This window comes from Cryptosporidium ryanae (assembly GCF_009792415.1).
Source record: "Cryptosporidium ryanae isolate 45019 chromosome Unknown contig_23, whole genome shotgun sequence".
NCBI lineage: Eukaryota > Apicomplexa > Conoidasida > Eucoccidiorida > Cryptosporidiidae > Cryptosporidium > Cryptosporidium ryanae.
Window position 1 is genome coordinate 196931 of NW_027125500.1, and position 13482 is coordinate 210412.

General features: G+C 33.5%; 7 protein-coding genes across 7 annotated transcripts; 4 read left to right on the forward strand and 3 right to left on the reverse strand.

The window, feature by feature from the left end:
* Positions 1–482: 482 nt before the first annotated feature.
* FG386_001379 (pap1p) lies at positions 483–2495 on the reverse strand (the record flags this gene model as incomplete). The annotated part of the gene is made up of 1 exon (XM_067340772.1): positions 483–2495. One exon carries the CDS (start codon positions 2493–2495, stop codon positions 483–485), a length of 2013 nt encoding a protein of 670 aa, XP_067198821.1.
* Positions 2496–3000: 505 nt separating this feature from the next.
* Positions 3001–3909, forward strand: FG386_001380 (uncharacterized protein; the record flags this gene model as incomplete). The annotated part of the gene is made up of 1 exon (XM_067340773.1): positions 3001–3909. One exon carries the CDS (start codon positions 3001–3003, stop codon positions 3907–3909), a length of 909 nt encoding a protein of 302 aa, XP_067198822.1.
* Positions 3910–4246: 337 nt separating this feature from the next.
* FG386_001381 (uncharacterized protein) lies at positions 4247–5950 on the forward strand (the record flags this gene model as incomplete). The annotated part of the gene is made up of 1 exon (XM_067340774.1): positions 4247–5950. One exon carries the CDS (start codon positions 4247–4249, stop codon positions 5948–5950), a length of 1704 nt encoding a protein of 567 aa, XP_067198823.1.
* A 61-nt stretch (positions 5951–6011) lies between these two features.
* On the reverse strand, positions 6012–6884 carry FG386_001382 (phosphomannomutase; the record flags this gene model as incomplete). Its single annotated transcript, XM_067340775.1, has 3 exons — positions 6012–6191; positions 6271–6647; positions 6710–6884. The coding sequence occupies 3 exons, from the start codon at positions 6882–6884 to the stop codon at positions 6012–6014; spliced, it is 732 nt and encodes a 243-aa protein (XP_067198824.1).
* Positions 6885–7403: 519 nt separating this feature from the next.
* FG386_001383 (minichromosome maintenance protein mcm7p) lies at positions 7404–9879 on the forward strand (the record flags this gene model as incomplete). The annotated part of the gene is made up of 2 exons (XM_067340776.1): positions 7404–9809; positions 9862–9879. 2 exons carry the CDS (start codon positions 7404–7406, stop codon positions 9877–9879), a joined length of 2424 nt encoding a protein of 807 aa, XP_067198825.1.
* A 55-nt stretch (positions 9880–9934) lies between these two features.
* Positions 9935–11290, reverse strand: FG386_001384 (uncharacterized protein; the record flags this gene model as incomplete). Its single annotated transcript, XM_067340777.1, has 1 exon — positions 9935–11290. The coding sequence occupies one exon, from the start codon at positions 11288–11290 to the stop codon at positions 9935–9937; it is 1356 nt and encodes a 451-aa protein (XP_067198826.1).
* A 949-nt stretch (positions 11291–12239) lies between these two features.
* Positions 12240–13370, forward strand: FG386_001385 (uncharacterized protein; the record flags this gene model as incomplete). Its single annotated transcript, XM_067340778.1, has 1 exon — positions 12240–13370. One exon carries the CDS (start codon positions 12240–12242, stop codon positions 13368–13370), a length of 1131 nt encoding a protein of 376 aa, XP_067198827.1.
* Positions 13371–13482: the final 112 nt, after the last annotated feature.

The window sequence follows — 13482 nt, forward strand, 5'->3', positions numbered from 1 at the left end:
CAAGCAACACAAAACTTGTTTCATCTAAATTAACCTTCAAAAACTTAATAATCTCCAGTATTATTGTTTTATTTTCAATAAAGTTGTTATTAAAAAAATTCTCCTTTTTTAATTTACATAAAATAGTTTATTTATATCCTTTGTATACTCTATTAACCACAAAACTCCATTTTTGTTAATATTATATATTTAAAAACACGAGATAGTTTATACGATAGAAAAGAATTAAATATATTTTTTTCAATATTAAATAAATAATGATATTAGATAGCACGATAACATTTTTAGATATACACTAAATCCATATAATTGTGGAAATAATTATATAGCATGTAAGTGCATGCATGCATTACCGTGTTACTTGTGACAACGAAAATCACATATAACATTAGTACAGAGACAAAAAATATGAAATTAGATTTAAAAAATTAATAAAAAATGAGTATAATTGAAGAATTATATACATAAATATATACAGTAGTTCAGACGCCTTTTTTAGACATATTTATCCTTAAAGCAAGTGGCCTTCTTGATGATGTATTCTTAAAATTAACAAAGTCATCATTGTTTTTGTTGTTTTTAGACTCATTTATGTGAGTATTCGTTGCTTCTTTTATTTGAGGTGAATTAATATTAATTGGGAGAGTCTTGGCCTTTTTTTCGGAACTAGAAATATTATCACAATCTTCTTTTTTGGGAAAAGTAATATTATTATTACCTAGATTAGTAGGTGTGTCTAAATCTATCTCGTTTCTTGATCTTTTAATTGAAGTTGTAGATTGTTGTGAAGAAACAAAACTTGTAGGTGTTCCTTTTGAACAAACAACATTTGCGGGATTTGTGTTGCCGTCAACAGAATTGTTTCTATTCTCATTATCGGATAACAATTTACTACTTTGTAAGTTTTTGCTGCTTTTAGAGGTTCTCTGACTTGAGTTATTGCTTGAAGTAATGTATTGTTCTTTGATATATCTAGGTAAGTCCTTCGATCTCAAATGCTTAACCTTCAAGTCTATAGAATCTTTGAATGTTTCAACCTCGCTCCAGTTCATAATAAAACCTACAAAGTCAAGAATAGAGCCTCTCAAGTCAACAACTGGAGTATTCTCAGTATTTGTGACTGAAATATTGTCCGTGTTATTGTTGCTATTCAATACCAGTCCGATATACATGCTTTGACCAAAGGTGTATCCATCCTTAAATTCATCAGATTCCTGTATTGCCTTCGGCCATGGTCTGACCTGTAGTCCCTTAAAAGTTTCCAGTTTTCTGACCAGAAATCTAAGTTTGCTTTCAATCCAACCTATCCATTTTTGAAATGCTTGCTCATTGTTAGCGAGCATTTTAACCTGTATAAAGTGTTTATGCTTCTCAAAAAAAAGATATGGTGCCAAAAGTTCACGCCATGTAGCTCTCTCATTTTCAATATCAACTATTATTTGGTAAGCTCTTTGAAGCTCTTCTGTGATAACCCTAAGTGTCGTTTGGGTAACATTATGTGTGGAGTTCATAGATGGAAATGCAGGTGTAATTATAGGCATCACATGTGCTCTGTCTTGTGGATTATTATTTGGGTTCCAAACTCTAAACCCCATTAATCCGGGTGTATTTTTGGGCACCTCCTTAATTTCGCACAATATTACAGGATTTTTCCACTGCCAGGTTTTGTATATATAAAAAAATCTATTTATAATCTGATTAGGGGCTGCATTTGGATAAAGCTGACATATTCTAGCAGTTAATATTGCCCAGGAAATACCGCCCAAGTAACCCAACACATTGCTGTATATTCCTCTCGCTTTGCTCCAATGCTTAACAAACCTTAGTGATGTTCTAAATGTCTCTTTATTTGGAACCAATTGAAGTATCATATCGTTCACTCTGCAACCATTCAGTGACCTCGCAGTTTTGTCATCGACATTCCTCAATAAATCATCGTCTAATGTATTTAAGTCGCTTGGTATTTTTGAGAGATTTAAACATGCAAATAATAGATCTATTTCCATTCCGTTATATACCATTTTAATAATAGGTGTATAAGCATCTGGAACAGGTTGTACTTTAGTTACATTTATATCCTGTTGTAATTTTGCTAAGAAAAATGAAAAAAATGACTCTCTCGATATATGTCTCGGTGCTATACACAAAGTATCAATATCAGATCCCGCTGCGACTACACCTAGTCTGTATGATCCAAAAGTGAAAATACCCCCACCTGCTGAAAGTGCCTCTTCTTCGTTCATGCTGTGTTCGAGACTAGCTTCGTATATCCATTCTCTAACTAGTTTGTTTAATGAAGCCAAAACATATTCACGCTTTTTCATGCCCTCGACAGATTCATATAGATTCTCCTGTCTCATTGCTATTATCAAATCTTCTGTTAGTTTAAAGTCTTTCGGAGTAGCCATGGCCTCAGATATCGGGGGAGTAACACCATATTGACGTTTAGGTGCAGTCGCTATTCCTTTAGACAGTTCTAAATTTACAAATTCCATATTTTCCAACTTTACAAGTGTGGAGAAAACAACATTTGGATGCTTGCCTTAACTTATCAGTTAAAGACCAAAAGTATCAACCAAAAAAGTAAAGCTAATGTGATTTAGTGCAGGTTAGATTAACTTAACAGTTGTTTCTCCTTAACCAAAATACGTTTGCATATTAGAAACTGTAAATTAAGCTCTTAGCTGGTGGTTTTTTCAAGCAAAATTAGAATATGTTAAATATTTACTCAAAAGAAAAAGTAAAATAAATTTAACATAAAAATAAAACAATTATGAGACTTTTTAATTCCAAAATTATAACTTTATCACTTTGTGGTAAAAATTGTTTAGGTACCACACTTGAACAATTTAAATATTGTTACAACTAACTTGGCGCCCTTATGCTTATTTTCAATATTGATTTACAGATAATTAATGGTTTTAGTGGAAAATTAGACAACATTTTTAAAAAGTCTGATATATAATACAATTAAATTGCACGTAATAGGCATAATAAAGAATGAGCAAGCTAAATGACTTTTTTGAAAAGAAGAAACAGAAGGCAAAGGGTTTAAATGAATTATTGGGCTCTAAAAGACCGACAATCGGATCATTTAAGTTGAATTCAGTTGAACCTGGAATATCTTCTGTTATATCCGATGGGAATGTAGATGAATGGTCGGTTAGCACAGAGACAAAGGAAACAACAGATTTGTTTATTGGAGGAAAAAACCTTTCCGCGGAGGGTTTTAGAAGACCATCGAATCCTCAAATGATAGTTGGAATAAAGACGTCAAAACCAGACTTTGATTCGAATATTTGGAAGTCCAAGTCTGGTGATTCTAATGCAGGCGCAGCAAATTCGTCTTCAGGTAAGGTTTCGACAGATGATAGTGCGAAAACAAATATAGACGAGGACGAAGACAAAGACAAACCAAAAGAAACATTAAAGTACAATATAAGAGCAAGATTAGCGGCTAGGGGAGAGAAAGTAGACTTTTTATCTGCCAAAGACCCAATTAGTTCAATGCCAACTTTAGCGGCTGCTTTTGGGAATGTTAGCAGACCAAAGAGCATTTTTTCTCCTGGAAATTTATACAACAATTCAAACTTGAAGGGTAATGAAAGGGAGAATATGAACATTAAGTATAAATCAGGTAGAGATATAGAAGAAGAGAACAATAACGATATGAGCAATGAGGTTGCACATCAAAATAAGAAGGAAACTGACATTGAGAATACCGAGGGTAAAGATTCCAAATTGAACGTTGAAGGCAATATACGGGGAGCAGAGTTAAATGACCAAGATTTAATTGGAAAATTGAGGAGTTGCAATATAGATTACTTGAATAGTGATATACTTTTTAATTGCATTATTGATATTGAACAAAGCAAGCTTAAATACTCTGAAATAGCCAAAGATTTTTAGTTGAATTGATCCTACGTCTATAAATGTGTTTCTTTGTTCCCTTTATTAAACCCATATTCTCTAGAAATATTGTTTTCTTTTTGATACCTTTGAATTCAGGAATTAATTGTTGTCCAGTTTCATAGCTGTTTCATTATGCTTTCATTGAGCTCCTTACTAGTTCAAATTTTTTCTTTTCATATTTGACTCCTTTCCCTCTATGAGCCTGTTCACTGCAGTTCCCGGCACATGGGAAAAAATAAATAAAATGTGACAAGGAAATCAAAAAATACGAGAGGTGTAAAGATGCTGTTGATTTTAATGAAACTGAACTCTGAAGATTTAAGTAGTGACCAAAATGAGAATTCAACATATAAATAAAATTTATCCGAGAAGAATATATAAATTATATGAGAAGAAGAATATACTTAAAAACCCAAGCGTTAGATTGTCAGAGTTTTACCGGAATGAACTGTCTAGTTTATCGAAAACAGATTCTCTGATACTCAGAGATTCGATTATATCCAATACATACGCAGAAAGAAGGAATTGCGGTGATATTATTGTACCAAAACTGTTACACAACGTCACATTTTACAGGAATAATTACACAACTGCCCATAAGAATCACGCTGGGGAGAACAACAGCAGTATTAATGGAATGATAACCTCGATAGATAGCTATGGGAATTTGATTGCAATTAGCAATTCAAAGGGATTAATAACGCTATACAATGTTTCCGATATGTTGTGTTATAGAGATTTAAATAACGGCAAAGGTCCATTTACAAGGTATCCACTCGGTTACGTGTTAACAGAGGATCAAAAACTCGTTTTGGAAAGAGGGAAAAGATTTAGAATCAGACCTATAAGCTCAATTGAACCGGGAGAGAATAACAATCACAGAGGTGTAATTTCAAGTTTATGCATGAGTCAGGTTGACGGGCAGTTATTTGTGACTTCAGGATGGGATAACAGATTTAAAGTCTGGGATTCAATAGAATCCCAATGCGTTTATGACATGGATTGTAAATATAGAGTAAATCATTCGAGTATTTGTCCTGAAAACAGTAATATGATAGGGCTTTGTTTGAATAACGGGACTGTTAAAATATTTGATTTGAGAATCGGACAAGTAGCTCAGGAATTGCATATTGAAAGTAAGATAACTAATATAAAAGGAGACAACTTGACGTCACCAATATTGAGTATGTCTTGGAGAGAAGATTCAGAGTTTATATTGGCTACCGGAACCAAAAGTGGTTATATCAGACTATGGGACTTGAGATTTGCTCCTCAGCCCTATTTGTACATGAACAACGACGAGCTTGATTGGGCGTACATCCAAGAGACAAGTTGCCTTTCTACTGATTTTTTAGAAGACGTTAAGAATAAGAATGAGTTGAAGACTAAAAGTGTTAATTACACCATAACAGGTAATAATAAATATGGCAGGAACAGTGTATACAATGCCGAGCCGTTAAGCAAGTGCGAGCAGCACTTTTTAAAGACAGGTCAAATACTGGAAAACAAAAATATAGATTTGTATTCCAGTACAAATAACAGCCATATTTCAAAAACAAATGGTTTTGGGATGGATTTGACCTGCAAAACAGGTTATGCCCATGAGAGTGGAGTAAACTGTATTGCCTTTTTTAACAACGGCAGGAGCATGGTATCCTCTTCATTTGACGGATCAATTAAGCTTTGGAACGCACTAAATGGCAAGAATTGCTGTGTTTCATTCGACAAATACGATTCGCAAACACTTTGGAGTGAAAGTGTTTGTGGAGGCTTAAATTGCGACAACACAGACAACAAGTTTAATCACTATTTCAAGAGATTTTCAATAAATAGAACAAATCAAAATGTTTTATACCATCCTCACGGAAACAACATAGGAATTTGGAACATAAAAACAGGAATATGCGAGAACAAACTGTCCGCTCACATAGAAGCAAAGTCAGTTAATGTTGTACATTCAAACAAAGACCTTGACCAAATAATCTCTGGGGACCAGAACGGGGACTTGTTTATGTGGAGAATATGCCGTGACACATAGGCGTATAAAAGTTATTGTTTTTATAAGTAGGCAAATTTAAAATCAACTCGCAGGAACAAATCTAGATGATCCTGTTTATCTGCTGTATTGTATCATTTGGGTTAACTACACTGTGACCTATGACTCTTTTATCTGAAAATATCTCATAGTCGTTTCCACCTGGATATGTTTTGTCTCCAAAAAAGTGTATTTCATCAAATTTACCCTCTATATGTCTCAGACAATATCTTTTGTCCCAACCCTGAGAATATTAAAGTTATTTCGTAAAAATTAAAGATTAGACGCAAAGTTTGAATCGTTATGTTGAAACTTAAACTTACGTTTGGGAAAACATCTATGGATATTTGTCCACCGATTGAGTATTTCAAATTCATGTCCTTGAATTCGACAGAAAGTGCGTCTATAAAACTTTGTCTGATGTTTTTGGTCTTGTCAAGTTCGTAAAATTCGAGTCTTTCCTCGTATGAACAGTTTCTACCTATTGGCGATATGTTTAACATCCCAGTTCGATACTCTATAAACGTTCCTCTTTTAATTGGGATATCCAACTCTGCGATATACCTCAGACAAAAGTTAATTAACTTCTTAAGACTGTCCTCCCCAAGGTGTTTAGATATGCTTTCCGAATGAATGAGCTTTCCGTCCTCATGGAATACGACTCCATTCTCGCTAAAAACATAGTGACAACATATTTGTTCTATGTTTAAATCACAATCAGTATAACTCAAAATAAATATTTTTCCTTTTCAAGTAACTCACCTTTTCCCAAAAGTTGTTCGCTTATTTTGCCATAATCCGAGCCGCTAACTATTCCAATTTTGACTTTGTTTTTTGCATTCTTCAAAACCTCTACCATATCATCCATTATTGGCTTTCTGGCGAGTGTAAGGGTGCCATCTAAGTCAAACAAAAGTAATTTCTCGTTGTTTTTCATCTTAAATTCACCTCTGTATACTCGTTTAAATACTAGTTTAAACAACTAAATCGATGTGCTTTTGTATTGTTTATTTAGTTAATTTATTCATAAAAAATTTCAGGCCTGATTGCACAATAATTTGATTAATATCTTTATTTATATATGCCGGCCTCATATATACTGCATATGGCACTAATGATGTAATTACGCAAAACCCCACACTTTAAGTTATGGGATTTAAAGTAAATATATAAATTAATTTAATTTAAATAAACCTGTTTAGGATAATTTTAATAATTTGAATAACAAAAATAATTTGGGTAGTAATAATAATTTGAATAGTAAAATTATCAATTAGAACCTTCGTCTCCAAAAGAATAGCGATACCTTGATTGGCATTGATATCTAGCACTTGGTGTAAATAAACGAATACAGAGTTTAAGGTGCAAGAAAATAAATAAAAAAGCACATAGGCGTTATTGGGGAACAATCCAGTTTATTTAGTGCATAGTATCCATTTAATATATAACGTGAAAAATGGCAATCATAATCTCGGATAATGCTTATGAAAAAGTTAGGGCTTATAATGATCACATTAAACTTTTGCAGGATTTTATAGAGAATTTTGAAAGCTACGGAGACAAATTTGAGGGTGAGAAGGATAAGAGTATAGATGCAGATTTGGGTCCGCCACGCGAGGAAATGCAGGTAGTGGACAATTTATGGGGTGGAAGAAAGTATATGAAGGCAATGCAGAGGATATCTAACAGACAAGAGAAGGTGCTGACGGTAGAAATAGACGATATACTAAGTTATGGCAAGCATAAAAATAAGGTAGGCGAGTTTAACAATTTGGTTCATTCCTTACTGTCCAATACGAAAAGATACATACAATTGATATACATAGCAGCAGACAACTGCTTGCCAAGACCAACTGAAAATGGTATATTGAGCAATTTAAAATTAGAGGACATAAAAAACAGCAAGAGATCAGAGTCCATGAAGAACTGCAATGTGCCGGCTTATTTGAGGTCTAATTTTGAGGTAACACTAATAGGCAGCAAGAGAATGCCAGTAACACCGCTAAGAGAGGTTAAAGCGGAGTATGTTGGTGGTTACGTAAAGGTAAACTGCATAGTTACAAGAGTTTCAAATGTTAAACCGAGAATACAGGTTGTTTGTTATACATGCGAGGTTTGTGGTTGCTCTGTATGGCAATCTGTGGAGAACACAAGTTATATGCCATTAATTGACTGTGAATCAAGCCAATGCAAGAATAACAAAAGAACTGGCAACCTCAAGTGTAACATAAAAGAATGCAAGTTTATTAAATATCAGGAAATAAGAATACAAGAGCCTGCAGACCAAGTTCCTACAGGTAATGTTCCCAGAAACATGAAAGTAATAGCCCTTGGTGAGAATACAAGAAAACTCCTTCCTGGAATGTATGTCACTATTTCTGGCGTGTTTTTGCCTGTGATTAAGGAGGGGTATCAGGCGATCAGATCTGGACTCACTGCAGATACTTATTTTGAGGTACATAATATTTACAATTACGTTTCGAGCAAGAAGGTTGATTTAACAGATTATGAGAAACAACTCATTGATAAATTGAAGAACGGCATAAACAATGATAAACTTTCCAGTCTGTGTGGCGAAGGAGCTGACAATAATGACATTGTGTTTTCTGAATTTTATGACAGACTTGCAAATAGCATAGCTCCTGAGATTTTTGGAATGTTGGATGTTAAAAAGGGATTACTGCTACAGCTTATTGGAGGATCCACTCAAAGCGTGAGCGATGGGATGAAAATTAGGGGGAATATCCATGTTCTCCTCATGGGAGATCCCGGAGTCGCCAAGAGTCAATTACTCACACAAATTACCAAAATAGCTCCCAGGGCCATATACGCCACAGGAAAGGGAAGTAGCGGTGTTGGTCTCACTGCTTCAGTAGTTAGAGATCAGAACACATCAGAGGTTACCTTGGAGGGTGGTGCCCTCGTTTTGGCAGACAATGGCATTTGTTGCATTGATGAGTTTGACAAGATGGACGAATCTGACAGAACTGCTATTCACGAGGTGATGGAACAGCAAACAGTTTCTATTGCCAAAGCAGGAATAACTACAACCCTTAATGCAAGATCGTCGGTACTCGCTGCTGCTAATCCTGTTTCCGGTAGATATGATACCAGGAAGTCACCTGTTGCCAATATGAATCTTCCAGATTCGTTATTATCCAGATTCGATCTTCAATTTCTCTTGTTAGATATTCCAGATAGAGAAAAGGACCTTAAACTTGCTCGACACGTACTTTATGTTCACAAAAACGAAAAGGCACCTGAAGATATAGACAGCATTTATAACAATGGTAGTGAGGGAGTGAGTCAATCTGAAAAAAGATCGAGTAAAAGAAGAGCCAGGAAAAGGTCGAATGTGGATTCAGGTATAAATGAATACAACTGTGGTTCAAGCAAACAAAAAACATTTTCTACAGTGTTTATGAGACATTTTATCGAACTGACACAAGAATTTAATCCATTAGTTCCGGAAGAGCTTGTATCTGAGATTGTACAGCACTATGTTGAGCTTAGGAAAAGAGAAAAAATCGAGCAGACTAGAGATGATTGGAGGAAAACATACACAACTCCCAGAACCCTTCTTGGAATTCTCAGGCTCTCTCAGGCACTAGCAAGAATTAGATTTAGCAATAAAGTTGAAAGAGGCGACTTTGAGGAAGCAACCAGACTTATGATTGAGAGCAAAAGGAGTGTAATTAATCCTGGAAATACCGGTGGGTATTCTAATGTCGGAACTAAGAATAAAAGGCACGATTTTAGAGATCAAATTATAGAAATTATTAAGGATATGCATATTAAATTATCTGAAAATACCGACGAAGACAAAAGTAAACTTGTTCAAATACCTATTTCAGAAATCGAAGTCAGAATTGCCCACAGGGGACTTCTTAAACAACAGTTGGAACTCGTTATAGATGAATATATCGAGTTAGGAGTGTTATCGAAAAGTAAAAGTGGGGAATATATATCGTTTATTACAAACATTCACTAGTACTCACCAATATTATAGTAGTATCTTTCTGTTTTGACTCCATTTAAAAGATCAGAGTTCTTACTCCTGTTGCCTTTATAACCAAATAATTTTTCGAGCGACAATTGTGTATACTTAATGATGCTTTTACTAAAAACGTTTCTATACTCTAAATTGTTACTGCAGTCGGTTAATGCGTTATTTTCGTCAAGCTGATGATGATGATGATGATTTTTGCTGTTCCAGAACCCGTAAATAATTGATACTGAAGGTATTATTTCGGTTAGGAACAGGTAAATGCCATCCAATTCCAGTCTATAAGATGACATATATATATTATCGCTTAAGGTGTCTTGAGAATTGTTATTTATGAAATTATATACCAATGAAATACCGTTTATAATGTAACTTATGCCTAATATAGTAAGTGATAGTGGACAAATTAACGTTATAAGCATTATTTTACTCCTTAAATCAATTATTGTTGATTTGTACATATAATCATAGAAAAATCTACAAGATAAATTAGGTGAAGATGAAGATGTCGTTTCTGAATACATATTAAAATTTGTACTGATTTCAAGAATTCCTGCGGACTTATTGCTTGTATTTTTATTTAAATTATAGTTATCAATATTCAATGTACTACTATTCAATGTTAAATTTTTATTTATAAAACTTTTGCTTAGTTCACTATACATATCGCGTCGTTTATTTATTTGTTTAACCAATTCAAGGCCTAAGTACAACCATAAGTACGAATAAAATGAATATAATACACCTGTAAATATATGTATTAACATCTCAATCTTAATTACTATTTCTTTTCTTAAAAAAATTATCAAGTATATTCCACACAGTATGTACATTAAAGTATTTATTCCTATTATTAATGGTATTTGAATTGCATTAAAAAGTGTATTATCTTCTGATTTGATTAATATTGAGCTCCAAAGACACACTATAATTGAGTATGACGTCAAAAATAATGTGTCTATAACATAGTCATATATTTTAAATAACTTGAATTTATTTATTCCTATTGTAGCCGTAAACAGTGGGTCAAAGCACAATAATAATATTAACATTATGTAAAACAGTCTTAGCACAACTGATAGAGTGAATATTTTCAAAAAGTATGGTCTTATCTTCCTTCCATTGCTTTCAACTATATTTATAGTTCTCAGCTCAACTGTTGATATTTGCAATATAGAAAGCGTTCCCAGAATGAGGTATATTATCCCAATAAATGATATGAAGCTTATTGAAAACGGCGAAATCCTGTTCACAGAGTTATCTATAATATTATAAATAATATTTTCTTGATCATTATAACTTTGTATTTCATCTGATACCTCTATTAACTTGTTCATTGTTGATTCAAATTATAGAACAAAACAATTGTCAATAACAAGTATGCTTTCAATTAATGCCTTTATTAATTAATTAATAACAAATCCTTTTTACTTTATAATGGTCTATCTTTTAATTTTCCCTATTTTTAGTTCCAAGGATATTTTTAATCTTTCATTTTATATTCGTATTAACCACACTTGCAAAAAATATACACTGATTCCATGCTATTTAATATGTTAATTATAAAAAAAGTTGTTCGCTAGATCCCAACCTATTTAATTTTTTAAGTCTTAACAGATCTTGCATCCAACAACCTCGCACCAAACCCGACCTTTAACACTCAATTTTGGTGTGGCGTTTATTCCACTTCCCCAGAATCAAAATTAAAACAAGGAACTAAGTGGGGAGTACATTTAGTTTATTGAAAACACACAAACAATGATGTGTATTATTGGTATTTGATTACTCAAAATAAATACTGAAATCCACTCACAATTCCTTTTTTTTGAAAATATTAGATTTGTAATAGCTCGACGTTAAACAATTAATAGTCTGGAGCGCCTAAAATCAGGCGCCAAAAGAGGTAACTGGATAAATTTATGCATGTAAAAACATTAAATAAATTAATAGATACCACTTTAAAATATGACAGGGACTGAATACTAAAATAAGAACAGCAATTATTTGGTTGAAGCTCTGCGAAGATAAGTATCGATTAGATTAGTTATTGAGGCTAGAGTAGCAAATACATGTGTATTAACACACACTTACCTTTCAGAAGTCGGAATAGTTAAGGTGAATAGCAGCTAGAGACCAAGACTCAATTATATGTATGAGTGTTTTTTATTGCACTGATAGCTCAATAGACTAAAGGTTGGACTTTCACTGAGTAGTGGTTCTTAAGTGAGAGAATTAAAAAAAGGAACAGTGATGGTAACGAGGAATTGAAAAATGTCAGTGACAAATATGAACGATAAAACAGCCATTCGCTCTGATAAATCAAATTTAAAAGAATCAAATGTAATTGAGTGTGTAAATGGTTTAGATTTATTTAAGAATGATAAAAGATTTAGCGTTCGGATGAGAACGTCCCTCATGGATAATTTGAGCCAAAGTGTTCCAAGAATAGTAGAATTGGAAAGGACGGATAAGGGACAGATAAGGTATAACCTTAAGGTTTCAGTGGAAGAGCTAATAAATTCAGATCAGTATGAATATGTTAAGACAATTAGCTCCGGTGGATTTGGCCTTGTGAATTTGTGCATAAATAAGGATATATCAAATTTACCTCGAGGAAAGGAGATTGCCGTTAAGTTGTTCATTAGAGGAACTGAAAAAAACGGTGAGAAGATTGAGCTCTCAAATGAGAGATTAAAATCTATAGAGACTGAGTTGAATTGCATTAGAATATTAAAACACCCAAATATAGTTCAATACTATGGCATATTGAATCCGTCATCTGGTCAAATGGGTTTTGCAATGGAATATTTGGATGGAGGTACAGTATTTGATGTTTTATACTCAAAATTAAATGTTATACCTTTAGAGTTAAGGAGAAAATGGTGTGTTCAACTTGTATCTGCAGTCTCATATATGCATGACGGTTGCCACCCATATAGATTTATACATAGAGATATTAAAACAGTGAATTTACTCATTAATAAAAAGGACTTCAGTATTAAACTATGCGACTTTGGGAATGTTCGTGAGAGAACTTTTTCTTATTATAAGCTGGAAAACAATGGAGGCTCGGTTCGCTATATATCACCTGAGTCTCTTACTGTAGGTTCATTTATAAATGACAAAACCGACATATGGTCAATTGGCTGTTGCATCGTGGAGATATTTGGTGGAGGTGTGCCATACATCAAATACAAGGACGATGAAACTCTGGTAATGAAAATAAAGAGTGGTGTCACTCCTGAAATACCTTCATTTTTCCCTCCCAACTTGAAAAAAATATGTTCTAAATGTTTTTCCATTAATCCTAACTCAAGACCAAGTAGTCAACAACTCTTGCGTGAGCTGAATAATTTGGACATCCAGAGTCTGAGAAATTCTAAACTTGTTAATCTAGACAAACAGTCAAATGTCTAAACGCACTATCTGAATTTAATTATTAAAGCACATTATGCATAAAACTAGGTTACACTAGAGTTAATCTAGTAAGTTTCTTTAATTAAACTTAGAGTTCGTAAAAACAAATGTA